The sequence below is a fragment of the Suillus discolor genome, assembly GCF_016758755.1.
Source record: "Suillus discolor strain FC423 chromosome Unknown F5147scaffold_27, whole genome shotgun sequence".
Taxonomy (NCBI): Eukaryota; Fungi; Basidiomycota; class Agaricomycetes; order Boletales; family Suillaceae; genus Suillus; species Suillus discolor.
The window spans coordinates 370,710-398,654 of NW_024541274.1; the positions used below are offsets into that span (position 1 = coordinate 370,710).

Below are 27,945 nucleotides of genomic sequence, written 5' to 3' on the forward strand. Positions count from 1 at the left end.
CACAGAGTGGGGCTATACAAAGGTGGCTCCAAACTGATATCTTTATGTTGTGGTCTTGCACTGCCTATCTGCTATACTTGCGGACAAGTGCGTTCAACCCAGGGGTCTGCAGCCTGGGAATAGTTTTGGAGGTCAGTGGGTGATGTGAGGTCAATAATCCGAGCGCGGGAAACAATGTCTGAAGGTATAATTATGATGTTCAATGCAAAAGTGTCGGGTCCGATGTTTTTCGGGTTTCGGGTTATCGGGTTCGGGTTATCGGAAACTAATAGTAACGCTATAGTGAGCGTCGGAAAAGCGAGCGATGTGCGCAATAATAACAATGATGGATACGGACAGTGAAGGAACGATGATATTCGCAATGTCAACTAAGAACTACGAAATATTGGGTTTGACCCCTAAGCATCGGAGACGATTCTCCTCTACTCGGATGATGATGATGCTATGGGGAGTCCAATATTTAAGTAGATACATAGAAATCCGGAACCCTATAGGTGAAAGTAGTAGCACAATATTTCGGGTCCGATGTCCTATGTAATAAGACATGAGGTACTGTGGAGTATGGGAATACATGTAATAACGCAGTTGACAATATTAGCGATGTGAAAACAAGTAACTACGCACCTAGTGGGGCTAGTGCAATGAGACTGGACATAGGTAGGATGAGTGCGCGCGATATCCGATCGGCCGATGCGAAACCCGATGCGAAACCCGATGTCCAATGTCCAATGTTTTCGGGTTTGGTGCATATTGAGTCGGATATGATAGGCAATGATTAGCATTCAACATGCATCGGAAAATAGACCTCTACGAGGCCACAAGGACTCCAAGTCCTACAGCGCGTTCTCGGAGCGGTCAAGAACACATGGGTTCAAAGTGAGAATGAACAAAGCTTTGTCAATTGATCAAAAGTACTAAGAACGTCTAAGGTGACTCTGCAAAACAAAGGTAGTGTCTGAGGGAAGGGAAGTAATGTACTGTATGTAGCGTGCGAGACTTTATCCTACTGCATGAGTGTCCGGAACCCATAGGCAAGAACTGTAGCAATGAAATGAGTCAGATAAGTAATATGTAATGAGAATGCATGTGGAACGGAATATGCGGTTACATGTAATAAGCCTTGATATTGTTTAGTCAAACCAAGAGAAAATGAACATGCACCAACAGAGATAGGTGGACACAGAAAGGACATGGACGGAGGACAGATCAGAGTACAGGTATATGCCAGTTGGCTATGGGCCAAAGGAAACTTCTAGGAGAGGACTGGAATGACATGGATCCAACGAGTTTCCATAGACCTTGACATGAGTATCAAAAGACACTCATTCCCGCTGTAGAGACTCATGCCTCTCCTTGTGCAATATTGCAGTTTTCACCAAGGAGTATACAGCACGAACTTGTAGCATCACTCTGTATGCTTCCTACAGCCATTCCTACATGAGGCGCAGCTTTCCCGCGCATCGTGCAACTTGCGTGCGTACCTTTCCCGCACTTCACGATGTATATGCGCGCGCGCTTTCCCACGCTTGAGTGCCCTATAGCGCCAGCCATCCGGAAGCATCCATCCACTGTCTACCAAGTTCCCTAGTGCGTATATTTCCATTTCTCACATTTGCATATTGTTCCATCTTTATTTTTATCATGGACCCTTACTTACATATATCTTTACATACCTTACTCAGTAGCGCTTTGGCTCCGCATGACAGTGCTTAGGCGCCATACTTAAGCGCCAGCAGTACATACTATTACAAACTTACTCTCCCACCAGAACGACAGAGGACTGAACCACAACAATACCCATTTACTACCTAGCGGAGTATAGTTGAAATCTATTCCTTGGCACCTCGCATATAACATCTCTCAGCTTGCATCTCTCACCTCTTGTCTGGTGTCTAATTATCACTTAAGCAAACTCACTCTAACTCTCACTTGTTTCCGCATACACGCACGCACATTCCCACGCTTCGCGCCCTCTCGCGCCTCAGTGCGCACCTGCACTTTCCCGCGCTTCGCATTCGCCAACCAGTAGCGCCTTCAGCGCCTACTACTAGATCCTTGCTGCACTCACTTCCCCTTTAGGGTCGAACGCACTTGTTGTCTCAAGTATAGCAGACTAGGCAACGTGCGACCTTACAACATTTATAGATACAGTCAGGAGCATTGTTCGTCTCTCACTGTATCGTTGAACCTTCACCGCCCAGTGCGGGTCCGAGCATCATATCAGTACTGACACTCATTCTCAAGGTCCTTGGAATTCTAGTCTTTGTATGTGCGCTTTACTTCTTTGGATTAGTGTTCTTGTAGATCTTAGAGTCTGTTCATGTCAGTCTGAATATGTGTGTCCATCTACCCTGAACCTGCCATCCATGGCCTCAAAATTTATTTATTTATTCATGGTGTGTTAAATATCTTAGCTTGGATGCAAACTAGTGCTAACACCCTTGCAGCAAACAATGGTCTCTCAGTTGTTTCATGTCGTCAAGAACATCTCTGCAGGTCAGCGCATTCAACTACCACCTTGTACTTGTCCCAAGGTTGTTTTAAGCAAAGAAGCGCAAGCCATGCTCAAACACAGCCAACAGGAGAAGTCTCATCAATTCAGAGATGCCCTCAATGACGCCTGGAACCAGCTTGATGAGGCCCTGAAGACCATTGCCGTGTCTCACCACAAATGTGTATGCCACGTGCAAAATGACTTGTATATTGGTCATGGTTTGCTTCGCTTGAGGTGTTCCAAGCTGAATGCATGGAATGCATTCTGCTGGAAGAAAAACCAAGAGACTGAGAACCGTAAGCTTGTTTGACTTGTTACACACACTTACTAACACATTTTCTGACAGGTAATCAGGGCCAAGGGGCACTTGAATCACTCATCCACAAACATTGGAATGAATACCTTCGACCTTTGAAGGATGAGCAAGACAATATCCTTGCAGAGTATGCCGATTGGAAAACAACAAAGGTTACTGGCCTCTGTGTCTCAACGAAGTCCAAGATAAATGACATTACTCAAACTCTCAAAGCTGTTAAAAATGAGGTGTGTCCTTCATTCATTTGACTTACAAGCTTACTGATACCTAGTCTATACTACTGCTAGCTCAACAGCCTCAATTGTCACACAGGTGCAGAGACCATTCTGTATATGATGCATGGCTCTACAGATCTCCCTCTGTGAGGTGTTGCCTTTGCCACTGAAGGTGTCCAACACTTCATGGGTTCTGTCATGGGGATCGACAATCAAGATCTAGTCAGCAAGATGGAAGGTTTTGCAGTGCAAGGGATGAAAGGTTTGAACGTTCATTAATTTTTTTGCCTACTGACTTGTTACATTTAGGCACTGCTACAAATTACAAACAACAAGTCTCCAAGATTCGCTCGAAAATTTGTGATATCATCAACACCAAACTACATCAGTTTTTGTTAGTGTTCTGCAAGGCATTTGACTCATGTGCATTGATAGAACTCATCACTGGTGATCCTGATGCCAGGATGCAGTGGACACATTATTTTCGTAACGTTGTTCAGCACTATCAAGTTGCCATTGAGGGCTGGCCAGACAACATTCCATTTGCTAACCTTAGTCAAGCCTCAAGTGCATGTCCCAACCTCGAGATGCTTTACTCAAAGTGGGAGTCAAATGGAAGGTACTAACTGATGAGGAGTTCAAGGAACTTTATTCGAAATGCCAGGGGCAGATTGACAGAGGCGAGATCATCAATCACCATCGGCGAACTCATTCTAACAAAGGAAAGAAGCGCAAAGGGCTCGCAGCTGCCACAAACCCAAATTGCCACAAAAGTACAAGAGTTCTGAGACCGTCGAGGACAATGATTGCACTGATGAAGAGCACGAGCATGGGAATGAAGAACAAGACGAGCCTGTTGATGAGCCTGTTTGCCGATCTTCCACACCAGCAGCTGCTCATGCTGCTAATCAACCCTCTACTTTTGATATAGCTAATACCTCTGCTAGTTTGCAGTTGCCAGGTTCTGATGTCCCTCCCCCTTCCAATGCTCCAGATGCATTAGATTTCAACTTTTATATTCCTAGAGACTCCAATATATTGACTTTCCCTCAGTTTGACTCTGATGCTATGTTAGCAAACTTAGATAGGATGTTCGGTCCTGCACCTTAGATTTTCCTACTGCATATCACACACAACTCTTGTTCAAGTTCAATGTTTTGTCTCACACTTCATCATATTAACATATACAGGCTATGTTTGCATAACTACAATAAAGGTCATGAGGCTGAGGGAATCATGCGGGAGCGCTTCGAAATCCATTCCACAGTCTACCATCAAGCAAGGGGCATCAGAAGTAAATGTAAGACTCATTGAGCACATCCGACCTATCGAACTGATAAGTGGTTTGAATGACTTCGCTTGAATTATGCACTCACATTCAAAATAGGTATAATTTGGTGGTGATCACACCAATAAGGATAAATGACTTTTGGCAAGCATGATGGTAGGGCAGGTTGCAGTATCCACGTCAACACTGTAAATGTTGCAAACATAGAAGGTGGTAATGGGGAGGAGAATGCTTGATGGGAGCGCGATAGTAGGGCAGGTTGCAGTATCCACGTCAGCACTATAAACATCGCAGACGTAGAAGGTGGTAATGGGGAGGAGAATGCTTGATGGGAGTGTGATAGTAGGGCAGGTTGCAGTGGTATCCATGTTGGCACTGTAAATGATAGAGGGTGGTAATGGTGAGGAAAATGCTTCTTGATAGTCTGTAAACAGAAGCCTCTGAGCCTGAGAGGGACTGCGCCATGAGATGTTGTGTGTTGATGCTGTCCTGGTCAGCCTAAGATGGAAGTGCAGTGCCAGAATGACAGGAGATGCATAGAAGTGAGAGGCCTCTGAGCCTGAGACTCTCTTGAGAGCCTGTGTCACAGGACATGGTGTGCAGGCGCTGTCCTGGCCAGTGTGGGCGGCGTAAAGGTAAGGAGCAAGGGGTGTGGGAGCGTCCCTTGCCAAACAGAACCCTCATTGGGAAACAGACCTGAAACAGAAACTGCCAGAATGGCGGGAATGGCAGGAATGGTGGGCATGACGCTGTAGAGAGCGCTGGCTACCCTAATTAGTAAATGTGGTAAACACGTACCTTGCCAAATATATTTAGCGGCTGTGATAATACAGTACTAGAGGTAAAATATGATTTAGGGCAATATTTATTGCTGGTGTTGGGATTTAACTACAGGCAAGCCTAATTATAGTTGGCACAGCACATGTGTACCAAGCCTAGTAAGGCTTACTAATTGGGATAGCCAGGTGTTTTACTCTCTGACACCATCAAGCATTGGGGCAATTGACAAGCGCTATTCAAGATTTGTGACTCCGAATACAATCTCACACCTGTTGTCACATCCTGCATCTCAATAGTACATCATTTGTATCTCTCAACACCATGCAGCCATCATGTCAGAAAAATTAGAGTGATATTAGAAGGCCATGGAAAATCATTAGTAAAATTCTTGATTTTTTTAAATGCATGTGCTGGCTTCCCTCTGATGGATTGGCGTGGAAAATACACATTCTGAGCAGTGTTTCACTGCCACAAGCACTTCTCGTCCATTTTTGGTGGAATAAAAAATACAAATAGTAAGCTATGAATCAATCATCCTCTAGAATCAATGTGCAAAGGAAATGAGTGAAATATGAGTGTGCTACATCGCGATTTGCAACACCGGGCCAGAGATAGTAGTTGAAAGCAAGGACACGTACGCTTACCAAGTCAAAAGCTTCAACACGAACGAGAGATTCACACGATTGATTGAAAATACTGCAGGTGAAAGATGTTTTTGAGGAGCGAAAGAACAACAGGACGTGAAAAATGAAAACAAGGCGCATATAGACATCAACAACATAACTACATACATAGCAAGACTTACAAATGCAGATTGCGCTTTGACTCCAAACCAAAACTTGGTGGTCGAGTTGCTCACCACTTTTCGTGAGCAGGACGCACTGTTTGGAAGAGAGTGAAGATGGGGTAATGGCAAATCGGAACTATGCTTACGGTCAATTTCCCAAGTCCAGGCTGAACTATCTTGTTCGACGAGGTGCAAGTACGACTGAGGGATGTGATGAGATTAGGTGCGTATTGCCACAAGAATACTCCAACCTTGGCAATAGAATCAGGATCAAGTCGAACATCCTGATCAGCCTCCCAAGAAGGGTTGTTGTGGCGAGATTTAGTGCGGTCAGTGATGATGGCTGTTCCTCATCAGAGAATACTTTGTGGATGCTGACACTATGCTTACTGCCATCAATAATACTCTGAGCAGCGCGTTTGAACGTTTATAAATACTCTTAGCACCAGAAGGTAGGGACTCACATGAGCGACCTAAAAGTAAAGACATCAGTCCAAAAAAATCTAAGGTGATGGAGAAGACACCCACATGTATATTCTTCTTGGCGAACTCCTTAGCTAAGCTCTGCGACAAAGCCCTTATCCCAAATTTGCTCGCAGAAAATGCAGAGGTCAGGACGTTGCCTCGAACAGAAGCCGTTGCGCCGGTGAAAATAAGGGTGCCCCTTTTACGAGCATTGCCAGCAACTCCGCCCTCATTCGCGGTCTCAAGCTCGAGCTTTGTGAACTCAAGAAGGGCCTCGCGTGCAAAGGCAAGAGCCGCTAGAATGTTAGTGTCGATTGACTCACGAACTTCGTCTTCCGTGATATCAAGGAATGGCTTCCAGACGCCGTAGCCCGCGTTGAAGACTGCGACGCGGAGAGGGGATGATGGCCAGTGAGACTTGAGGGCAACGAATGCTGACTTGATAGATGCGGTGGTGTAGTCATTGAGAGGGAATGCTGCAGCCTGTTCCAAAGGATCTGGTCAACGCGACTGGATAGGAGCGCACATATGGATAGGAGTCAGCACCTCTCCGCCTGCTTGGCTGATCTCTGTAGCGAGTTTATTGAGGTAATCTGGTCCTCGAGAGATAAGAGCGACCCTGTAGCCAGATTTGGCGAAGAGACGGCTGTGTTTGTTCACACACTATCAGTACAAGTTGGTGAGGAAGGAGATAGTACTATGTACGCGGTTGCAGCTCCGGTGCCTGTGCAAGACGTCAAGCACGCTTGTTTGTACCCACTTCGAAGGACTTACCGGTGCCATTGCCGATACCGGCGACCACGAACAAGGGGCGGACTAAGGACATCTTTCGAGTTGATGAAGTTATGAGAAGAGAGGAGAGCAATGATAATATCGAACTGGGCGATATTTATAAGCCCTCTCAATGCGCAATCAGTCGTAATCATGATCACAGCACTAGTAGGAATCGTCATCGTTGTCAGCATGTCGACTCGGATGACTTCATCACTCGTAAGGCCTCATGATTTGCAATGCCTCTGTCATCACCTTGAAATTCTCCCATGCCTCAGCAGAGTCCAAGCTCAAGTCCGAGGAGTGCATGTTTCGCAGGATGCTGCGGGCTTATCACGGGGTCTGTGCTTCGAAGATGATGGATACACTGTTTGCTCACCACTATATTCCAAAGAAACAATACCGCCAAAGCAGAATAATACATTTATGCAGTACCTTTCCTATTAATTTGTTACCCCATAATGTACATATGGCCATGCATGCGTTATGTATACAATTACGTGGGATCATCAAAAAGTCAATGCATTATAAGATCTATGCATTGATATGATATGCATTGTGAGCATGTCTTCTGCGGGGTACAATAGCACATACTGTTGAACGTTTCGGGCAAGCAGAAAGTTTGACTTCGGGCTGCTGAACAAGCTTGCTATGACATGAAGATTAAAATCGAGTCTGGCTCTGGGACACACTGCTTACCTGAGCTCCTGTGTATCCCAGAGTAAGGTGGTGCCTAAAACGCGCGGTTTTTGTCGTGGCCAAGCCCCTGCCGGATACGAGAACGGTAGTCCAATGTGCTGTCAATACCTCTGTAGAAGCTCAGAAACTCGAATCTTGCAGCCAAAAATTATCCCCTGCACCACGCAGTATATCACACATTCCTACAACCCACCCACAATCTTCCGCCAAGGAAACGGTGAATAAAACACGTCTCTGTACTGCGAACGCGCTTAGCAGCTCGCATCACTTCGGGGTCTTCGATAGTCATGTGATCAGGAAATTCCTGGCCTTTTGCCTCTTGATGTAAAGGTTGCTTTCCGTTTAGGCCAATGTCATTGCTCCTTAGGGCGACGAGGTTGGCTTTGGGATAATCATGCATCGAATATTAAGCCATCGTTTACTGGTATGCTATCATCAAGTTACGTGTAGGAGTTAGAGTTCAGCCAGCTCAGGGGGGAAACGAACAGTCTGGTTAAGACACGCGCCCAATTAATTATCACGAAGATGTGTGCCTTGGAAAGAAAACAAGTCTATTTCGGGACTGGTGGATCTAACATGATACCTCAGTGGTGGTGTTCACCAAGTGCAATATGTCCAGCCTTGCTGTTTTGCCAAGCGTAACGACTGTTGCCCCACGTGTATGTTCCATATCCTGTAACCCGATGAGGTGGTTTATGAATGGATGTAACAGTTGACACGCACCGATAGCAAAGGGGACTATCCAGTAGGGAACTTGGGCAGCAAGACGCCTGTAGCCGTTGAACAGCCAACCTCTAATTACAGCTTTTGAGCCGCGCTGTCTGAATGGCGAGACAGCTACCAGTGCCGAAATAAGGGGAGAGAAAGAAGCCGCATCATGGTGAGAACACGGCGACAATTGACGCGACAGATACGAAGCACGACCCGAAGTTAGTGGCTTGCTTCAAAAGGATAGTGGGAAAGATGACGCACTGTAGACAACCACTCCTCTCTGTTTGTGTATGCTGGTGTCACCCCACCAAGGGCACTGTAGAAGAAGAAGTAAAAACAGCAGTATGATGTTTGGGCTGCAAGATAACTCACAAATGATTTAGCTGTAAGCTCGAAATTAGCACAACTGTTCCATAGCAAAAATGAAAAAACATACGTCCGGGCATTCCATCTAGACGTGTAGCAGTGGGACGCATGATGGGCGAAGTAGTACACCGACGTTGGCTGAGTCGCAGGTGCGGCGTTGGATGTTTAGTACCCGATGTCTTCCGGAACAAACAAGAACAATCAACGCCAGATTTTGTCACATCACACATATGTGACATGGTTAACTGCTTTATTTTGAAGTGTTTTGACCAACAACGACTACCAAGCCAAAAGTACGTGTCATATGTAATAACCGTAGACCTCAATGTCTGAACCATGATTGACTAGGCCACGCCCACTCCTTTGCTTCCAAAATGATAAGCCACCAGACGCTGTACAACCTGGCGAACTATCTTGGTGCCCTTGCTATGATCACCGTAGTCGCATACCATTTCGTCGCTGTGAACGCAAGATATCTTGCTAAGAACGCCAGCAGTTAAAGTTGCAGAGGGTGTACAAATGATTGTGAGGATTGCATGTGTAAAGTATGTCGTCGAAGTCCTTTCTAGCTTATGTCCGTCCGCTGATACATATTTATCCATTCAGTAGCTCTACTTACTGTTTCGTCAATCATACTGTGACTGCTCTCTCCAACCTATGGTCTTATAGACAGTGAACGACGAAAATAATATGTCTATTGCGCGTCTATGCACCATGTTGCCCATGCTATATTGACCCTCTTCACTGATCCACTGCGACCTCCGGCCTCGCATCATTAGCAATCATGACTTCGCTTCTGTGAAACTGATTTTGCATAACCTCCGTTTCGAGATTCTTGTTCTGCTTCTTCTTACAACAACAATAGGAGCATGCAAGCAGGGTCTGTCAGTACCATCTTTGCAAGCGAGCCATTTGGCACGAGGTGGATAGAACTTCCTACCGTTGGTGCAGATAATATTGCTGCAGGCACCCGCAGCAATGTTCAGCAGTGAGAAACCACTGAGGTTGATGTGCGCATCACGCACAACAACAGGTTATAAGAAGGCAAGAATGATATCACAGCAGTTGGACATGGATGTATTGTGCGAGTAAAGGTTGACGACCTTTCAAACATGCTTAACAAGCGGTGTGACGTCTGGGTATCGATATCTTCGATCGATTTCCGCTGGAACAGGTTGCTCATTGGGCATGTATTGAACGTTTGGAATCATTATGTTCTGCCAGGGAATTTGGCGTGGGTATGTAAATTTGCCCAGCTAATTTGTCTCGCTAATTTCCCGTAGGAAGCCCTCGATCGACACCGGGTGTCAACTTGGGGCTGATTTGGCTAGATGACAGCTATAAATATAGCGCAGGACTTGGTCAAAATATTAAGTTGATCGGTTGCCGACTCGTCATGTTGTGAAGTTCGAGTCACTGAAATATTAAAGGTCGTCATCACGAAACTCCATGCATCAAAATTTCAAGGATCAACTAGCTTGATGGTACAGACATCGAAATAGGTTATACCACTGCAACTTGACCAGCCGCTATGTTGTCTTTGAACACCTGCAAACTTGACGAATCATCCTCGTACGCCAAGGTGCTGATCTCTCTATGGGGAATATAACCCCGATCAGTGTCGAAGAGGACATATCTATGATCGTCGTTGTTAACGACGAGCTCTGTCAAACTAGTAAGCTCGGCAGCCCATCGTTGCCAGATGGTCGACCACTGCCTGACATCAGTTACTGGGTCCGGCACGTAGCATGCGCATGATTTCAGCTCAAGTCGCTGTAGGGTATCCTTGTGACGAAGGACAAACTCCTCAACGCCATCAAATGAGGGCGTATGATCGAAAATTATATTTTCGAGCACGAGCGATTCGAGGGATGGATAGTAGAATGAAGAAAGCCGAGTAGCCAGGCTGTGGTAGGCGCCCTGGGGGCTACGTAGCACAATTGATTTCAGAGTGGGATTGGAGGGAGGTAAGAGTGCTCCAAGTGAACCGTTGATGTTATTTGAAGCTGACCAAGCACTGACTTCGGCATTGGACACAACTGACACAGAAATATGCGACAGGGGCGAATCTATAAGGGACGACACGAAGTCGTAGCCAGTGGAAGGCAAAATCACGTTGTTGAAAGACAAGGTAGTTAGACGAGATGTCTTCATACCGTGATAAATGGCGTGAAGGAGGGTGAGCTGCCGATTTATGAACCAAAATGGGTTCTCGCGGACCTCTCTCCCCGACTCCTGGCAGAGAAATGACGGCCAAAAGTTGAGCACGACGCTTTCAATTTTCGGAAGTGCGGTTATTCCGCAAAATGCATCGGTTAGTACTTCTTCAAGCTCACTGCCAGCATCCGCGGAATCTATGCATACGGCCCTAATTAGACTCTGGAGCGTGGGCGAATGGAAACTGACTTGCCTACATTGTCGGGTGGAAGCCGGAAGCACTCATTGTCACGAGAATCGTAGACAACTTCTCGAACATGAATAGCAAGGCTTGCGGCACCGATGATCTGGCGGCAATTTTGTGCACTCTGTATACTATTTTTGATGTGAAGCTTGCTGAATGCGTGGGGAGTGACCAGCTCTCTATATGACCGGTTCAAGCTGCGTAAATGAAGAAGATCGACTGTCGCAGAAACATCCTGAACGACAGCGCTAACAAGTTCGATGGGTAGATCTCGCATTATGTGGAGCCTTCAGAGGGGGGATGGATTTGATAGCGTGAGGTTTTGGTTCGTATAGAAAAGTTCCATTCTTATAATCCAGACGTCGTAACCGTGGAGTAAGATAACAAGAGTTACCATTTGAAAATGAACAGGATACGTAGATTCGTATATATGTGCCGTAGAGTAATGTATACAGCAAAAAGTGATTCGTCACAGTCCCATTTTGGCGTTGATCTATCAAAATTGCCATCGTTCCGGTCTATATATGGGAACACACCCGAATACTCTGACGAGCAACGCATCCGATCAATTGAGGTTCCCACAAGGTCGCGTACTAGTCATACAAATTTTACTGGTGACATCCTCATACCTTCCCTCACCCTGCATCTGTGAGGAAATCAGATAATATTCTTGAAAAGTAATGAAATACTTACTACTGCTCTCCATGTGGTCCCCGGCGTATTCGATCTTGACCATGAGGAAAGTCCTGCTATATTGGCGCAGCGCGCCGCGCTACCTTCCCACCCCACCTGATTTCGATCTCGTCTACTTGGCTGCCCGCGATCACATTCACGCTCTGGACCACCGAGCTTCTCCTCGATGCCAGTTGAAGCCTCGTTACTTGTGCGTTTGATAACTCCAATAGGGTGGTCAGGTACGTGTAGCACGGCGACCGCGTCGCTTAAAATGACAGATTGTAGGGATGAACGAATTACTTACACTATGGCGCCATGATAAGTTGTGGCATCATTCGTTTCCCTCCGTAGTCACATGCTCTGCTCGCTTTTCCTCCTCAAGAGCGGCGAGGAACTCATAACACCGAGTTTCTCAGCGCCAACTTGATGTATCCCACCGCGACGTTGAGGATAGCTAGAACAACAGAAGCTTGTAAATCGCATCTGAAGTTTCACGAGCGCGGCACCCAGGCCTCAGGCTTGATCCCCGTGTACGCAATTCGATGCTAACTCAGACAATCACGGTATTGTCCACGCCTAGTAATGAAGCTACCACAAGGTGTCGGTAGAGGTTGGGACACTCTGAGTTCCGATTAGTCGGATCTTGGATGGAGGAAGATGGTTGTGACTTAACTTGAACGAGGCCGTTACATTACCTCCGTAGAGAGTAATAGGAGTCGTTGAACCAGAAAAGTCAAGTGCTAAGTGGATAATGGCGACTGCTTCCGATAGCCTGGCGAGTCTAGCTCAGCCCAGTGGAGTTATGTAAACTAACACAATCAATTCTGTTCTAGAACAACCTGAGCTCAGTCTTACATTAGAATAAGCGGTGGAACTGAACGCTTGCTCGAGCGCATTACGACTTACGATCTCCGGTCGGCCTAGTACCAAATATCAATCCCGTTTTGACTTCACCTGACGTCTTTCCAACTCCGTCACCTGGTATAACATTCCTCTAGGGCATAGTGATGTTTCCGAACAACAGTCCAGCATGCACACCTGTATCACTCCTCTACCAAGTTCTGTGGGACAACCGAGTCCTACCCGTGATACGGATGAGCCTCGCCAAAGGCCCGTTCAGAACCTCTGCTCTCCATTTCGTGACAGTCGGATACATCATGATATTCAAAGCATGGAAACACAGTCCAAACACATTACGACGTACCCTCGTCAACTGCCACCATCTTCTGATGACACCAGTAATGATTCATCACTGCTTGAAGATGAACTTCGTGCATTTCCGCGCCCTCCTTCTGACGTCATGCGCAACCTGTGTCGGCTTGTGACTCGTGCAAAAAGACAGTTCAAGCCCTATGACCCGCACCGTAGCCATGTCCCAAATGCAATAGAACTCCGTTTTATTCACAGGTCTGTCGGGAAATATGCTAGCGAGACTGATATGAGTCTGGCTGACGTCCAAGAGGTATGTCAACCATGTATACACCACTTCACAGTGATAATCGTTATACCAGGGCAAAGATATATTCGAGCGTGGCCTGAGAGGCATGTCTCATAAGGTTGTCACTCAAATTGTAATCGCGAAGCAAGCTACTCGCGAATCCATGCGCTTGCGTGTTCTAACAACGGCCTGGGAGATTGAGGCAATTCTGCAAAACATCAAGGTTCTTGAATCCATTCTCGAGCAAGATGCTCACGAATACGGTCGTAGCATTGCGGATGCTTCATACTTCCAAAGGTATTTGGCTGGACGCAACAAGCAGGAGCTTGAAGCTAGCATGGACTTCAGTGTTGGGGCACATAGTCACGATCTTGCATCGTTCGCTGTTGCTGACGTACAACTTGATCACACTGAGGCCCTTGCGCGCAAGTTGTGTATGCCCGAGGAAGCTCCCGTTGAGGCTGTGAAGGGGTAGTCCTCCAACTCCGATTGCTAGGTGACGTGAATATCATACCGTCTATCTTTGCGATACTGATTATTGATCATAAAAGCCTCGTCCTGTTTGGGTGTCGATTGTTGTAAATTAGGTGACGAACTCGATGTGCCAAAGACCCCCCCCCCTCTGCGACATTATGCAATAAATATTTGACTCACTCGTATTTTTTGGACTACGTCATAAATTAATGCCAGTGCTTGTCCGGGGGTGGCTTGCATTTGTACGACTTTTGATGAGGTTGCTTATCAGCATCACAGCGGCCGTCGATTATTCTCTCTGCTCTCTGTTCAACATACAAGCATAGCACGGCCGCTCGCGGCAGAGCCCGCTACGGTCGCTTTGTCGAGTCATAATGTGAATCAATTGGTGTTGTATTACGGGACACCATTACATACGGCTTTTCGGCGCCTCGACACCATTTGGAGCCAAGATCAGTTATTATTTTCTCAAGTGTCTGTCCTTGCGACTTATGTGCAGTGGTCACGAACCCTGGAAGAACTGGCATTTGCGTTCGAGTGATGCGACACATTCTCTTGGAGCTGGGATAGGTAAATTTGAGCTCTACGGAGTCCTCGATTATTGGGATTTGGTGCGGAGACAAGTTCGGGAGTGCATCATCTGACGAGTGACTGATTTATACGATGCAGGATCTTAAGACCCGTTGTCCCTCATCGTTCAGCGAGTGTCCGACTTTCCTGAGCTTTAGAACCCATTTGGGTAGCTAGACATAATCCCACTTGGATAACAGGCGAAGAAGACACGTTCTCTATAAATCATTAGTTAGCCTGGAGCCATATGAAAATGATTTGGACGAATACACGTACCTCCAGGCCGAAAATTCCAAGTATGACCAGCAGAAAACTGCGCAAGATCCATCTCCGAAGGCCAAAGAAATCGAAAGTCATTGAACTTCACATTTACGAACTTATGCGAGCCAATCACGGCCAAGTTCGACATCGCACCCATCCAGATAGACGGGGCAAAATGTTTGTCGAGAATCATACCAACCGTTGACAGTAGGAATATTAATGCGCACCGGACCAGAAGTCAACTCCACAGCCACTCCACCATGTATGAATAAGTTGACGATATAAACAAGAGATTTGCGAAAGCGCTGCCAGTACCACATATGCATCACGTGATCACATTCTTGAATGTGACGTTCAGCAACGTTCAGAGACTACTACTAGTTTCCGGCAATAACATTTTCTTCCAGCACGTCCAAATCGACCCCAGGCCTTGGTGATATGGCATCAGAAGCGGAGCTCAAAGCCTTTATCGGTCGCCATCGTGAGCTGCTCTCAAAGGAACGCAACGCAGAAATCGAGCGAACTGCTCTGCTGCTCACAAACTGCGGCCCTAAACTTCTGGAACAAAAAGGGCTTGCGCTTGGGAGTCTGAGTGTGGTTGGAATTAACATAGGCCTAGGCGGGAAAACGTGTGGCGTCATTCGTTTTCTTTGCCTTTCCGTTTCCTGATTGCTGTCTTACGGAAAAGCGCAGATTAGTCGAACTAGAGCGTCCTACAGCGTTTCACACTTCACAGTTATTTCCTCCTCACAACTTCAGGTATGTCATTGATCACATACGTGAAACTTTTGTAGTTCAGGTCTCAGAAAGACCGGGAGACCTCGCTCGTATCGAAGAGAATGTATCCTCGAATACTACCGCCAAAAAATCTGCAAAAAGTAAGAAGGCCCCATCTGCTGGCGCTGAAAGCCCCCATACTGCAGAAGGTGTGGTATACAAAGTATGACCTTGTGCAATTCATTTAGGCGGTCACTGACTCGCACACTCCAAAATAGGTGTCAGATACACGCATCGTCATTGCGGTGGACTCTTCAGATTCCAGATCAGACGATCTTGACCTTCCTGAGCGCTGTCGAGTACTCAAATTGGCTAATAGCGTCACTTATGACAGGTAATCGCGCTGTTCTTTTTCCCATGCGAGTATATTAAACTGTACCATATTCAAGAATGGATAAAGCGCTCAGCCAGTTAGAAAAAACCTGCATTCCTTCATCAAGACAGGCAACTAAACCATACAACTCTGCTCTCCTGATTGCTAATAGCAGCTCAAACAGTCTAGTGACAAAGGTGACTATGAGCTAACACCTCTCATCCGAGTTTTACTCGGAATGTCACCACCTTCTGAAAAGATTCCTATTGCGGAACTTAAGTTCTTTGACGAATCTCTCAATCCGAGCCAGCAACAAGCTGTCAAATTCTCCCTTGAATCCCAGGAAGTCGCTTGTATCCATGGTCCACCTGGTAAAGCTACCTGTCCTCCTACTGAATATAATTATCTGATGATAATAATAGGGACAGGGAAAACACATACCTTGATCGAAATTATACGACAACTCACCTCTCCTTCGGAGAATAGCATCAATGAGAAACAGAAGCGCATCCTTGTGTGTGGCGCTTCCAACCTATCTGTCGATAATATCCTAGAGCGTCTTCTTGCCATACCACCTCCTGAGAGGGGCAAGAGAACGCTCTTGACAGCTACTCGCATAGGCCATCCCGCGCGCGTAATGGCTAATCAGGGCGTCTTAGAAGCAACGCTAGAAGTGAAGGCCAACAAGAGCGATCAAGTGATTCTACTCTAGCATCTGATAAGGTGGCTGGTGCTGAGACTTTGAGTTAGGCCGCACTTGCAAGGGACGTCAAAACTGAGATTGAATCAACGCTCGATGTGCTTGCTGGGAAGGGGAAAGGCTCCAAGAAACCGAGAGGTTCGGAACGCAAGAAGATGTGGGAGGAGGTAAAGGCTCTTAGGAAGGAGTAGGCACAGACACCTTGCTCAGACTCGGCGTGCGTACTCACTACTAGTCCAGATACAGGCAGCGCGAAGGCGGAGTTGTCAAGACTGTCCTCGGAGAGTCTCAGGTATGACTTGTAACACTATCATGAATCACCGGGACGATCATTGATTAACTGCAGGTCGTCCTTGCTACATGTCATTCCGCTGGTAGCAGGCAGCTCCGTGACCATAAGTTTGATGTAGTCATTATTGACGAAGCAACACAAGCGCTCGAAGCGGTAAGCTGATTCTGTTCCAGATGACAGCCATTGATATACCTGCAGGTGTGCTGGATTCCGATATTCAAGGCGAAAAAGCTCATACTGGCGGGCGACCCGATGCAATTGCCACCTACGATTCTCTCTATCGACAAACATAAGAAGAATACACCGGGGACTGCGACACCAAAAAAGAGCGCAAGTACTGTGAATGATGAGAAGAAGTCGCAAGAGTCGATGGCACCAAAGCCTGAGCTGCCTAAAGAAGACGAGGGCACGAGTCCCAGTGATACGGATTCCGAAGCGGAATCGGTGAAAGGAGATGAAATCATGGCACAAGACACAACAGTCGAAGTGTCCGAAGGAGGATCCCAGCCGAATCCAAAGCCTGAAACAAAAACTCGAAAGGAGGCAAAGAAACGAACTGGCTTGCGACCACCTCGTACATTAGAAACAACGCTCTTTGACCGACTCGAGAGGATGTATGGTCCAGATATAAAACGCCTGCTCAATGTTCAATACCGGTAAGACACAAGTCATATTCAAGTTGTACTTGAGCAGCCCACAATGCACATCTCTAGCATGCACTCGCAGATCTGCCAGTTTCCTTCCAAAACACTTTACGCGTCAAAGCTCGTGTCCCATCAATCTGTCAGATCTCATCTCCTCAAGGACCTACCCACCGTCAGCGCCTTTACTGCCTCCAAAGACGAGGACACCATCAAAGAAATACTAGGAACGCCAGTCGTGTTTTATGACACTACGGGTTGCGAATACTTCGAGCGAGTAGACGGAGATAATGACGAAGGCAGCCGCTGCAACGAGAACGAAGCAGCCGTAGTGTCAAAATGGGTCGAAAGGCTGGTGGGAGCTGGATTGCTGCCATCACAAATTGCCCTGATCACCCCGTATGGAACCGAGTTTTTCCGAGCTGAGATATGCAAGCCTAACTTATCATTGTGAATCAGATACCAAGCCCAAGTTACTCTTCTCACTTCCTTGCTTAGGCCAGTGTATGGTCTTGAGCTTGAGATTGGGACAGTCGATGGGATGCAGGGGCGAGAGAAAGATGCTGTCATTATCAGCTTGGTGCGCAGTAATGACAAGGTGTGATTTGTCCTCTCTACCGCGCTTTCCACTGAACGTTTCCAGCGCGAAGTTGGGTTTCTGAAAGAGAAGAGACGTATGAATGGTGTGTAAAATCATTTCCGCGGGGACATCATCCTCATTAAGTCATCCGACAGTCGCCATGACTCGAGCCAAGAGACACTTGGTAAAATGGAAATTGTTTGTCCTCATGGTGTTGACTAATCAGGACTTGCAGTGTATCGTGGGTGATTCGTCGACTGTGAAGCATGGCAGCCCGTATTTGAAGAAATGGCTTGCTTGGCTTGAGGCACATGCGGATGTGAGGTTTGCGGAATTTGATTCCATTTAATCGTGGATCTGGCCCCTGATCAGCTGTGGGTGATCACAATCTAACCCTGTGATTGCAATTATCAATATGGGTGGTACAACGCGAATATACGATGAATCGCCTTGCAGAACGAATGGGTTTGTCGTATGATACAACTCTCAAGAAGCCTCAGCTTCTCAAGATCTCACCAGCGAGATGATCATTACGTGTGGGCCTGTACAAACTAATGCAAAACACGCGAAGCAAACAACATGCCGTACAGTACAACAATCAGAAAATAAAGGCAATGTCATGTAAAATGAGGGAGATGATGGATGAATAACTTAATGGACACTTGTGTTAAGAAGAGTACACCACATGGAAGCCAGTTGGCCACTTAGTACTCCTCGACATCGGTAAAAGAAGCGTAATCAGACAATGTCCGTACATCTTCATACTCTAGCACAACTTCTCGCATCGCATAGCGCATGATCGGCGTCAGGGGCACCAGTTTGGGGCCAATCACTTCGTCATGCTCGTCTTCCTCGTCAATCTGCCCTAGCTCTCGCGTAGACATATTGATGGGATTCACCATAACCATATCGCCGTCTTCTGAGGACGCACCAAGTGTGCTGCCACTCCCGACATTGATTGGGCTGGGTATGATACCCACCGGTGGGATAACGGTGATAGGAATCATTGGTTCCGAGCGGGCTGGTGGTTCTCCTTCGTGCGTCACTGGGTCTGTCCAATGCAGATTCAGCACGCGCCCCTTAATCATCCCATCCACCGCGCGCACACCAAGCTCTCGACAAAGCAAAAAATATGGCAAGTGGTTCGTCCCCACCTGACTCAATTTGCTCATAACCTTGAGCAGTTGCATGGCGCTGAAGTCAGCAGAATATTCCTCGCTGACGCTCCCGGGGTCCCGGAGAGAGTTTCGAACAGGAGGGTATGATTTGAAACCAGCGGGCCCGAGGTTGGCATGCAGGGCATCAGGCCCCGAGGAGCGCGGGCGGGCGGCAGGTGTGCTGGGTGTTGTGGGATCTTGGCCGCTGCTGGTCAATGTGGTGGCTTGTGAGGAATGGATGATGTGAAGGTTGAGGACCGCGTGTGCCTGAAGGAAATGGGAGCTTTGCTTGACTGTGTTACGATGTTAATGGCTGCCAGTGTTATAGCGATGTATGCATACTTTCAAAGTTTCCACCTGCATTGACTGTGAAATATCTGTCAGTATTCCACTTGAAGAGATAAGACAATGATAATAACATACCATAATCATTGACATAATCATGCCAGTGCGCTAATTTGCCACCAAATGCATCATACGTTGAGTCGAACGACAAGCCTGCACGCAAGTTCTCTGGAACGCGAGGCAGAATCTTCTCGATAAAGAAGGCGCGCGTATCTGCCTTCGAGCAATCTCCGATGGTGATAATCTACATCCATAATAATCAACTGCTGAAAACCACGTAAGGCGTCAAGACGTACTTTACAGTGTTGCATTACGTTTAACTGTCGTAGCCATGCTTGATAAAAAGGGTCGCTGGTAGCATGGATTACATGACATAATCTGTCTTGCTTCGTGAGCACCAGCATTGAGTCTAGGAGGCATTTCATCGCGTCAGATGACTGAATCAGCGCAGGGCTGCAACGGTGACACATCAGCGCCTGATATATACCTTCAGGTAGGTGTACCCACAGTTTATGTGCTTCGTCGAAGAACACTACCGGAATCCGCTTGATAGCCTTCTCGTGCGACTTTTCGCGAGCGTTGGAGTTGGCCATCGACGAGGACACTTCCTGGTTCTGCTGCCCATCGCATGGCTTCTTGCCTTTGCGTTTGAACCACCGGGATTTATGAGAGGGCGAAGGTGATGAGCTATTGAGTTTTGTCCGATCTGAGGACATATCGGAGTCCTTCTTACGTTTTCCATGTTCTGGTGGTTGTTCTGATGGCTCAAACTCGCTGTACTTGAGAAGCGAACTCTGAATCAAGAAAGTCAGTGGAATACGCATTGGCAAGTAGAAATACGCGCCTGGAAGAGCTCCATGAGTCTCGCAATATCGCTCGTCCTGACTTGCGAACCAGAGCTTCCAACAGGAGATTCGTTAAGCCTTCGTTCAACGTTCAACCTGTCGTGCTGTAATCACATCAGGAATACCATTCTTCAACGCAATTAGTGAACGAACCTTGAATTCCAGTCCTTCCTTCTGGAATTCCTCATATCCAGGCGTCGTCTTCGATATTTCGTCAAAGTAGCGCTCCATTTGCTGCGACATACTCATGTAAAGGCTTGTCATATCCGCAAAGCCGGGTATGCGTAAATCGAAGTGAAGAACATGATAAATATTTCGCGAGAGAATTTCCCGCAAGAGCGCAGTCTACAGACTTTCGATGAATGGGCGATCGCACTGACAAGTAGAGGAACCGACCTTTCCAACCGAGCTTGCACCAAACAAGACCGTAAACGAAGGCTCACCCTCCAGGATACGTTCGATCACACGCATCTCGGTTTCTCGCGGAAGAAAGCACGGGAGACGTGTGAACGCGTGTTTTGTACGCAACGGAGACCGCTCGTGTGTGTCGCGTGTCTCGTTGATTTCGTTGCGGGCTTCCTCGAGAAGGCGCCTTGACTCGCTCAGGGAGCGAAGCGTCTCGGAAGGCTGCGAATAAACATGAGTGAGTTGGATTGCGCTGTGGTCGGAGACGCACGTTCAGAAGAACATTAAATACTTCGCTCATACCAAAAAAGTTCCTCCGTCCAAGGTCAGCGCTGTATGCAGCAGAGCTTCTGCGATGGGGCAAGTTTGAGCGGAAGAGCCAGTGCATGGCGTTGGAGGAATATTGGGAGCGTGGGCGAGGAACAGGAGAAGCAGGGCTGGCCTTGGTAGTTCTGGTGCGCATAGTAGTCGAGGGGTGTGGGGGTGCCAGCCTTATAAGGAAGAGAAGTGGTGATAGCTAGTGTGATTGGAGAAGTGAATGGCCAGATGGCAATGGCAGGCTAGTTATGAGTGTACTTGCAGTGAGGAAAGAAGCACAAAGGGACCATACATCTTACGCATGTTTGTGCTCGGGTGAAGGATGGAAGACAACTCAGCTTGCACAGCACTAAGTCCACGCATCTACATCGTTTGCGTGAGCGCAGTTGATCAGTGATCCACGTTGTTCGCGCGAGGCAGCTCTCACCCAGCACGGAAGAATCGCTAAAAATGGAGGCACGATGACGAGAACACGTGTGGAATTTAGACGCATAGTATGCATTAACTGAGATATGGCATTGAAGAACCTTGGGCCCCGTCATCACGATGAGAAGCGAGTACTATGTATAACACATCACAACCCCGGACTGACGCAACAAGGACAAAGAATGAAATTCTTGAAGCCTTGTCAAACTGGTATATGCATAATATGCTGTCTACTCAACATGGCATCAGTTATCCCCTCAAGTTATTCTTTTTGTGTGCCATAGACCAAGTTCTTACCGCTTCTATTCACGGACAAACAACAGGGTCCCGCCTTGATACTGAGACTCGGGAGTTTGCTGCTTCGCGAGACTCCAAACATCGACAAAGTATCGTAATATTAATCTCCAACGTAGTAAGAGGAAGGTCTATTGATTGAAAGTAGCTGTCCTACTGTACTTAATCCTCACGTAAATCAGTAGTAGTAGGACAGTTGATCCTTTCCCTGAATGACATTTAGTTTGGACAAGTTCTGTCGTACCAAATCTCACCAAGTCAACTCTTCTCGTTGCACTTGAGTAGGTCTGCTTTAGATAAGATAAGATAAGCTGGACTACGATCGCAAAAAGCTTGCGTACGGGGGGTCGTTACTAACAGACTGTTGCCAACCAGCATTTCCAAGGAGATACATAAATGGCGTGCAACACGGAAGTACTTACTGAACTAGCATTCAATGGGGATGCGTGCCGCCCGCAACGCCTCATGCAAACAAAGCCAAATTTTCGTACGTTCAGCACTGTCTACCGTCTGATTAATTGGAGCTTATGCACTGGCATATGACTCACTGATCCATTCTGTCGAAATGCACTTTATCAAACTGCTCCCTCACTACACGAGTTGTGAACAAACCCGGATCCTAAACCTAAATGATCATCGGCAGACTGCAGTGACCGCGTGCAACAGCAGCCTGTGCAACGGCGCTCCGGCTGAGTGACGAGCGAGCCTTCATACTAGATCGATCTGATGATCGTGAATGAATGTGATTGCTTGCAAGTCTAGTTGCGGCTGCACAACGAGAACTAGTGCGAGTTCGACGATGAATGATCCAATTCACGGGTGTTAGTGATCAGCCACAGACATACTCAAATTGTAGGTAAGTGAGTGGCTTATCAAAATGGTGCAAAGGGGAATCCCTCGTCATTAGGGTGACATGGGACTCCTCGTGTTAGTGTTTGCACACGCGACCGGCTGTCCGATCGCATCCGTTATCTATCAGAATCCTTAGAGCGAATCTTCGCTTTGCGCAGGAGAAAGGTCTTCACCAGCGAAATCGAATCCTATGGGAACAAGGTTTTGGGACTTCCGTACGCTTGACCCTAACAACATATTAATGGCATAAAGTAAGGATTAAACATAATAAAGAATTAGATTACCTCGCAACCGTGATTTTTTTTACTGCGGCGGCCTTTTCTCATCAGAAACACTGATTTCCTAAAATATTTTCAAACAGTTGACAGTGAGACGGAACCTGATGGAACGCAATTATATTCCCATAAAATTTGTTACCGTAGGTCGAGGTGCTGCTGCGACTCCCAAAACGGAGCTCGCAAAAACTAGTCCTTCTTCTGCCGCTCTTCAAGCGAGATGTGCGGAGATAACAGGTCAGAATATGCACCAAGAAAAAATTGCTGGCGATCGTTTGCGTCTCACTAGAAAATCACATACCAGGACGATCAAACGAAGATGCCTTCTATGTAGGGAAGATATTATTAATGCTTACGAGTCACTGGCTACTGCCGTCCGATGAACACAGGACATCAACCTCATCATCAGACTCAACAAGGCGTCCGCGTCTCGAACGTGAGGGACGCAGAGCAAAAATGCTGTCAGGCTCGTCTTCATCTTCATCTTCGTCGGAGGAAACTACAATGGGTGCTGTTCGGCCCAGTCTACTGGCAAGTGATGGTTGGTCTTCCTCGTCGTCCTCGGAGAGGAGATCAGCATCTATGCGCGAACGGCTGTCTTCATTATCGCTGTCATCGGAAAGCTCACGTATATGCGGCAGCCGTCGTATCGGGCCTGGAGGAATTCCAGTGTCGTGCTCGTCATCGATGAAATCGCTCTCATAGGCCTCATCATCTCCTTCGTCGTCTTCATCATCTTCGTCATCATCCTCTTCGTCAAAGCCAACGCCCCAACTGAACACCGGCAAACCTGGATACCAATCACCAATCGCTAAACCATCATCTTCGTCATCCCCCTCGCCTTCTTCGAGACCCATCCAGCCTGGATCATCATCAGGGTCAAACTCTTCCACTCCTGGGCCAAAGTCCAAACCGAGTTCATAGTCTGGCCAATCCTCCCTTCCTTCGTGGCCAGGATACCGCCTACCGCATGAGGTACACAAGCCATCCCAAATCTCATGCATGCAGTCCAGACATCGGTATATCCCTCCGTCCTCCATATCAAGCATACCGACGTCTTCTCCGCGACGAGGTTCGGCATCTGCATCTTCTGCAAGTAACCAGGGAAGGAAACCGTGGACCGATTTCCTGAAGATGCCATCCCAAGGATCTGCATCCGCAGGCCGATCAACGTTAGCTTGCGCCTCGGAATGTGGAGGCACGTTGGCAAGGCCGCTCTTCCCTATGAGGTGCGCTAGATTCTTGATAGTCCATATTTCTGCGGGACGATCTCGCACGACTGCTCGGCAATGTGGGCATGTCTTTTTCCGTACAATGGCTGGTGCGACAGGTCTATTATCAGCAGGCGGAGCGTTAAACCATTGAACAAGGCAGTCATAGCAAGCCACGTGACCGCATGGGGCGAGTGCATAAGGCTTGTACATCACGTCGAGGCATATCTGACACGTCAGAGCTTGGCAAATGTTGTTGAGAACACTTTGATGCGCAGCCAGAAGCTGATATGATAAGAAAAAATTGGATTAAATATTGACTGCTATAATGAAGTGCGCACCTCGCCCTTTTCTGCCAATTCCTTTGTCAGTTGCGAGATCCGGTCTTCAGGTACAGCATCTGAGGGGTTTTGCGAATTTGAAGACTGTTTCGTATCACTAAGATTAGCGGTTTCAGCTGAATTGTTTCCTTTCTGTGCGATAACATTATGAGGGAACTAAATGAATTGAACCAAACAATTCTTTAGACATACCAGAGTAGCTGATTGTAATTTCCTTTCAATTTTATTTTCGGTATCGTTCTCGTGACTAAGAGGGTCTGACTCTGATGGGACCCTGCTCTTGCTTCCTGACGGTGGCGCAGACGTAAATCGAATGACTTCATTGCGAGCTGACACTGGCGGCCGCTGAGGCTGAGACGTCGAACTGTCTTGCATATGATGATGATCCATTTTGACAACCACTGATTCTTTCTTTCTCCTCTTCTTACGTTTCTTTGTGTCCCGTCTCGTACTCGTTTCCAGTGACTGATCGAGTCTGAGTCTTTTGGAGTTTGAAGGCGCTGACTGAGCAGGGTCTGCCTCTGATGTAGATCGCTTGATACCCTGAGTTAAACCACTGTGTTCCGGCATAGTTAGATATGTCAAAGGCAACCCTGGGCAACTGCGTTAAAGCACGACAGTCCGGGAAAGACAAGATACCTGATGGCCTCCGCGCTCGCACGAAAGGGAATGATGCTTAGCTAAGTCCTTGTGAAGGAAATGTTGCTTGAAATTCCAACTCACACGTGATCGTGGGAAGAGAGACAGTTGGGATTATTCCTCAGTTTATTTTCCTTCGTCGTCTGGCCAATATTTTAATGTAAAATAATCATGTAAGGTTGCTACGAGGAGCCGAGCAAATATGCCTTATGCGTACCAGGTCTTTTTCCAACTGACACCTGTAGACTCAGAGCTGGACCTCCTTGTGACCGCGACGTTTAACTCAACACGAGAGAATCTCCTCTCTATGACCGATCAAAGTGCTATCAGGAACATTTAGCAGCTGCGAGCCGTCACGCGTCACACGTCATATGTTTTGCATGCCTGACTTATAAATACCTTAGATAGCCAATCAAACCATGTTAACCTAAACCCGAATGTATGCGGACACCGGACTCCGCAGTATTATTACGTGCTTCTGGTCCTTAAGCCCTTATAGTAGGACTAGTCTAATGTTAGCTTTCATTTTCAATAGAACTTTGATTATTTTCTTGATAGGCGTGTTGTTGCCTTCCTTGCCGACTCTCCAAGTGAGAGAGCACTTGAATCTTCAGCCGACTGGAATCGTGAGAAACTGAAATATTCGTTGTGAAGAGTGAGTTACGATTCCATGACTTCACGATTTCGGGGCAACCCGTGCTGGTTGTGGTGAGTTACGTGTTGGGCGCCTAAATAATAATAGCCTAGGGTTATAGCTTTACGCAAATCTCGACACTCAGCGACGCTTTCTCTCAGAGAGACTTCCACTATCTGTTTTCACATCCTGGCATGTCCTTGTTCGAATTCGTGAGAGTCGACGAGGATAAACATTTGAGTACCATATCGAGTCAATATCCCATCTCTAGCTTGGACAAAGCTGGTTCACACCGTCTACTGACACAAGCTTCCCCAACGATTGTGCAGGGGCGTGCCCGTGGCGACTCTGCCATCGCTGTCAGATCAACAACTTTGTCTATAGAACGTTTACACCGGCGACATGAGTCACTTGCCATCCCATCTCGACAGATCCCAGATTCACTGTCAACCCCAGGTTTGAATCCTCATCTTCCGAAAAAAGGGTCCGGTCGCATGTACCAACATAAGGGCGCCGGTTTCATACCTCAATCTCCTTCTATTCGAACGTCATCTATGCAATCCCTTTCGGGAAGCAAAGAAGACGTGTGGGGCACATATAGGCACACCCTGCAATTCTCGTTGGCAGGTATATCAGCTTCAAGGGACCACAAACCACACAACCGTCACAGCTCTCTTATATCTCGCCAACGTTTTTCGCGCAGCAACAGTCGACTTCTGTCACCATCGTCACTCCTCGACATGCAAAGCCTGCTGCCCCCACCTGCCGTCTCATCTCATACCCGTATACCCGTCCTCGATAACCCTTCGGAAAAACATACCCCACTCCTTGGAACAAACTCATCGTCTTCCCAATCTACACGTCGCTCCCTCGCATTTTGGCTCATTCTTTACTTTTGCTTCAACCTCGGACTTACCTTGTACAACAAAGGTGTCCTCATCCACTTTCCTTTTCCATACACCCTCACTGCGCTGCACGCTTTCTGCGGGACTATCGGAGGGCTCGTATTGCTGAAAAATGGTACATTCGTGCCCGCTGAGCTCACCACCGCAGACAACTTGGCGCTTGTGGCATTTAGTGTACTGTACACTATTAACATCGCCGTCAGCAACGTATCCCTGCATCTGGTCACCGTTCCAGTGAGTGACGGCATACTTCGCGTAAGATAGGAGCTGATGATGAGTACCATAGTTTCATCAAGTAGTCCGTGCAACCACGCCGATTTTCATAATTATTATCTCCATCTTCTTTTTTGGTACCCGGAGTAGTAATCACAAGATGATATCACTGGTCCCTGTCATGGCCGGCGTTTGTTTTGCGTGAGTCGTTTCTCGCCTCAGAACGTCTCCTTCTAATTTTCATATAGGACGTATGGAGACTATTCGTACACAACGAGCGGACTCCTGTTGACCCTACTGGGAACAGTACTTGCTGCCATGAAAACCATCTACACTTCTATCCTACAGTCGACCCCGTCACCGATTTCTCCGCAACCACGGGTAAATTTTGTGATTCCCCCGCGGTTACAACTGCATCCGCTAGATCTGTTGACGCGGATGGCGCCGCTTGCGTTCATCCAGTGCGTTTTCCTCGCATACCTTACGGGAGAATTATCCCGCGTGCATACATGGAGTTTGTACGAGATGACGCCTGGAAACGCGGCGCTCCTTGGACTTAACGGCTTCATTGCGTTTGGTCTGAATATTGTGAGTTTTACGGCAAATAGGGCAGCAGGCCCTCTGAGTATGACTGTTGCTGGTGAGTGACCACTGTTGCACACACCATAGCGCAACTACTGATGAGCCTATAGCCAATGTCAAACAAGTACTCTCCATATTTTGTGCGGTTGTTCTATTCAAGCTTACAATAACGCCGACAAACGCGCTTGGGATACTTCTTACGATCGCTGGTGGAGTGTGGTACGCAGCCATTGACTATCAAGAAAAGAGAGGAAGATGGAGAAAGTAGATGATGATTGAGGTGATGATTATGCTAGGACAGCTCATTCTTAGTGATTGCAATTTACTGTAGCCCCTTCGTTTTTCGACATGCACATTGTATGTGCATGTACACGTCCCATCTTTTTGGCACTCATACCCTATCTGTAACATAGAGATATATCACGTCTGGCGGACACATGTGTCAACATTCAAATGGAAGTTGAATTGATTTAATCTTTTGGCAGGACG

At 47.2% G+C, this 27,945-nt stretch overlaps 11 protein-coding genes across 11 annotated transcripts; 4 read left to right on the forward strand and 7 right to left on the reverse strand.

Annotated features, from left to right (window-relative positions):
* Positions 1–2,453: 2,453 nt before the first annotated feature.
* Positions 2,454–4,135, forward strand: F5147DRAFT_773676 (uncharacterized protein; the record flags this gene model as incomplete). The annotated part of the gene is made up of 6 exons (XM_041441495.1): positions 2,454–2,790; positions 2,841–3,037; positions 3,098–3,122; positions 3,177–3,287; positions 3,335–3,644; positions 3,748–4,135. 6 exons carry the CDS (start codon positions 2,454–2,456, stop codon positions 4,133–4,135), a joined length of 1,368 nt encoding a protein of 455 aa, XP_041292921.1.
* A 1,441-nt stretch (positions 4,136–5,576) lies between these two features.
* Positions 5,577–5,877, reverse strand: F5147DRAFT_695146 (uncharacterized protein; the record flags this gene model as incomplete). Its single annotated transcript, XM_041437356.1, has 1 exon — positions 5,577–5,877. A coding segment is annotated over exon 1 (233 nt), but the record flags the coding sequence as incomplete, so codon positions are not given.
* Positions 5,577–7,220, reverse strand: F5147DRAFT_612683 (uncharacterized protein). The gene is made up of 8 exons (XM_041432469.1): positions 7,120–7,220; positions 7,051–7,069; positions 6,892–6,991; positions 6,405–6,828; positions 6,271–6,291; positions 6,132–6,223; positions 6,027–6,081; positions 5,577–5,974 (listed from the first exon to the last, which is right to left on the reverse strand). The coding sequence occupies exons 1-8, from the start codon at positions 7,169–7,171 to the stop codon at positions 5,949–5,951; spliced, it is 789 nt and encodes a 262-aa protein (XP_041292923.1). The 5' UTR covers positions 7,172–7,220; the 3' UTR covers positions 5,577–5,948.
* A 1,179-nt stretch (positions 7,221–8,399) lies between these two features.
* Positions 8,400–9,526, reverse strand: F5147DRAFT_652835 (cytochrome b-c1 complex subunit 8; the record flags this gene model as incomplete). Its single annotated transcript, XM_041433683.1, has 6 exons — positions 8,400–8,488; positions 8,539–8,652; positions 8,788–8,842; positions 8,899–8,909; positions 8,963–9,071; positions 9,512–9,526. The coding sequence occupies 6 exons, from the start codon at positions 9,524–9,526 to the stop codon at positions 8,400–8,402; spliced, it is 393 nt and encodes a 130-aa protein (XP_041292924.1).
* Positions 9,527–10,319: 793 nt separating this feature from the next.
* On the reverse strand, positions 10,320–11,688 carry F5147DRAFT_695160 (uncharacterized protein). Its single transcript, XM_041437357.1, has 2 exons — positions 11,303–11,688; positions 10,320–11,246 (listed from the first exon to the last, which is right to left on the reverse strand). Exons 1-2 carry the CDS (start codon positions 11,568–11,570, stop codon positions 10,396–10,398), a joined length of 1,119 nt encoding a protein of 372 aa, XP_041292925.1. The 5' UTR covers positions 11,571–11,688; the 3' UTR covers positions 10,320–10,395.
* Positions 11,689–12,948: 1,260 nt separating this feature from the next.
* On the forward strand, positions 12,949–14,129 carry F5147DRAFT_695167 (uncharacterized protein). Its single transcript, XM_041437358.1, has 3 exons — positions 12,949–13,430; positions 13,480–13,902; positions 13,958–14,129. The coding sequence occupies exons 1-2, from the start codon at positions 12,999–13,001 to the stop codon at positions 13,879–13,881; spliced, it is 834 nt and encodes a 277-aa protein (XP_041292926.1). The 5' UTR covers positions 12,949–12,998; the 3' UTR covers positions 13,882–13,902; positions 13,958–14,129.
* A 152-nt stretch (positions 14,130–14,281) lies between these two features.
* F5147DRAFT_533074 (uncharacterized protein) lies at positions 14,282–14,488 on the reverse strand (the record flags this gene model as incomplete). Its single annotated transcript, XM_041430112.1, has 1 exon — positions 14,282–14,488. A coding segment is annotated over one exon (207 nt), but the record flags the coding sequence as incomplete, so codon positions are not given.
* Positions 14,489–15,057: 569 nt separating this feature from the next.
* Positions 15,058–18,483, forward strand: F5147DRAFT_172570 (AAA domain-containing protein). Its single transcript, XM_041428388.1, has 16 exons — positions 15,058–15,340; positions 15,405–15,470; positions 15,522–15,651; positions 15,707–15,822; positions 15,878–15,932; positions 15,986–16,172; positions 16,224–16,498; positions 16,552–16,688; positions 16,742–16,793; positions 16,848–16,946; positions 16,992–17,449; positions 17,507–17,833; positions 17,894–18,032; positions 18,078–18,117; positions 18,170–18,198; positions 18,250–18,483. Exons 1-16 carry the CDS (start codon positions 15,150–15,152, stop codon positions 18,361–18,363), a joined length of 2,415 nt encoding a protein of 804 aa, XP_041292928.1. The 5' UTR covers positions 15,058–15,149; the 3' UTR covers positions 18,364–18,483.
* Positions 18,484–18,718: 235 nt separating this feature from the next.
* Positions 18,719–21,618, reverse strand: F5147DRAFT_635935 (uncharacterized protein; the record flags this gene model as incomplete). Its single annotated transcript, XM_041432903.1, has 10 exons — positions 21,512–21,618; positions 21,038–21,447; positions 20,758–20,988; positions 20,515–20,706; positions 20,337–20,465; positions 20,024–20,310; positions 19,813–19,969; positions 19,595–19,760; positions 19,514–19,537; positions 18,719–19,464 (listed from the first exon to the last, which is right to left on the reverse strand). The coding sequence occupies exons 2-10, from the start codon at positions 21,227–21,229 to the stop codon at positions 18,719–18,721; spliced, it is 2,124 nt and encodes a 707-aa protein (XP_041292929.1). The 5' UTR covers positions 21,230–21,447; positions 21,512–21,618.
* Positions 21,619–23,142: 1,524 nt separating this feature from the next.
* On the reverse strand, positions 23,143–25,053 carry F5147DRAFT_799887 (uncharacterized protein; the record flags this gene model as incomplete). Its single annotated transcript, XM_041443245.1, has 3 exons — positions 23,143–24,427; positions 24,484–24,615; positions 24,676–25,053. 3 exons carry the CDS (start codon positions 25,051–25,053, stop codon positions 23,291–23,293), a joined length of 1,647 nt encoding a protein of 548 aa, XP_041292930.1. The 3' UTR covers positions 23,143–23,290.
* A 757-nt stretch (positions 25,054–25,810) lies between these two features.
* F5147DRAFT_695184 (triose-phosphate transporter family-domain-containing protein) lies at positions 25,811–27,930 on the forward strand. The gene is made up of 4 exons (XM_041437359.1): positions 25,811–26,895; positions 26,948–27,075; positions 27,123–27,514; positions 27,567–27,930. Exons 1-4 carry the CDS (start codon positions 25,951–25,953, stop codon positions 27,722–27,724), a joined length of 1,623 nt encoding a protein of 540 aa, XP_041292931.1. The 5' UTR covers positions 25,811–25,950; the 3' UTR covers positions 27,725–27,930.
* Positions 27,931–27,945: the final 15 nt, after the last annotated feature.

Excerpts from the sequence above, each read along its gene's own strand:
- F5147DRAFT_172570 (XM_041428388.1), top strand. The coding sequence starts at position 15,150 with ATGGCATCAGAAGCGGAGCTCAAAGCCTTTATCGGTCGCCATCGTGAG. Across the intron at positions 16,794-16,847 it reads CTGTCCTCGGAGAGTCTCAG|GTCGTCCTTGCTACATGTCA; the intron begins GTATGACTTGTA and ends GATTAACTGCAG. Across the intron at positions 17,834-17,893 it reads CAAATTGCCCTGATCACCCC|ATACCAAGCCCAAGTTACTC; the intron begins GTATGGAACCGA and ends ATTGTGAATCAG.
- F5147DRAFT_695167 (XM_041437358.1), top strand. The coding sequence starts at position 12,999 with ATGCACACCTGTATCACTCCTCTACCAAGTTCTGTGGGACAACCGAGT. Across the intron at positions 13,431-13,479 it reads GTCTGGCTGACGTCCAAGAG|GGCAAAGATATATTCGAGCG; the intron begins GTATGTCAACCA and ends TCGTTATACCAG.
- F5147DRAFT_695160 (XM_041437357.1), bottom strand. The coding sequence starts at position 11,570 with ATGCGAGATCTACCCATCGAACTTGTTAGCGCTGTCGTTCAGGATGTT. Across the intron at positions 11,247-11,302 it reads GCTTCCACCCGACAATGTAG|ATTCCGCGGATGCTGGCAGT; the intron begins GCAAGTCAGTTT and ends CCGTATGCATAG.
- F5147DRAFT_612683 (XM_041432469.1), bottom strand. The coding sequence starts at position 7,171 with ATGTCCTTAGTCCGCCCCTTGTTCGTGGTCGCCGGTATCGGCAATGGC. Across the intron at positions 6,082-6,131 it reads ATCCTGATTCTATTGCCAAG|TCGTACTTGCACCTCGTCGA; the intron begins GTTGGAGTATTC and ends CACATCCCTCAG. Across the intron at positions 5,975-6,026 it reads CTGGACTTGGGAAATTGACC|TGCGTCCTGCTCACGAAAAG; the intron begins GTAAGCATAGTT and ends TCTTCCAAACAG.
- F5147DRAFT_695184 (XM_041437359.1), top strand. The coding sequence starts at position 25,951 with ATGTCCTTGTTCGAATTCGTGAGAGTCGACGAGGATAAACATTTGAGT. Across the intron at positions 26,896-26,947 it reads TGCATCTGGTCACCGTTCCA|TTTCATCAAGTAGTCCGTGC; the intron begins GTGAGTGACGGC and ends TGAGTACCATAG. Across the intron at positions 27,076-27,122 it reads ATGGCCGGCGTTTGTTTTGC|GACGTATGGAGACTATTCGT; the intron begins GTGAGTCGTTTC and ends ATTTTCATATAG.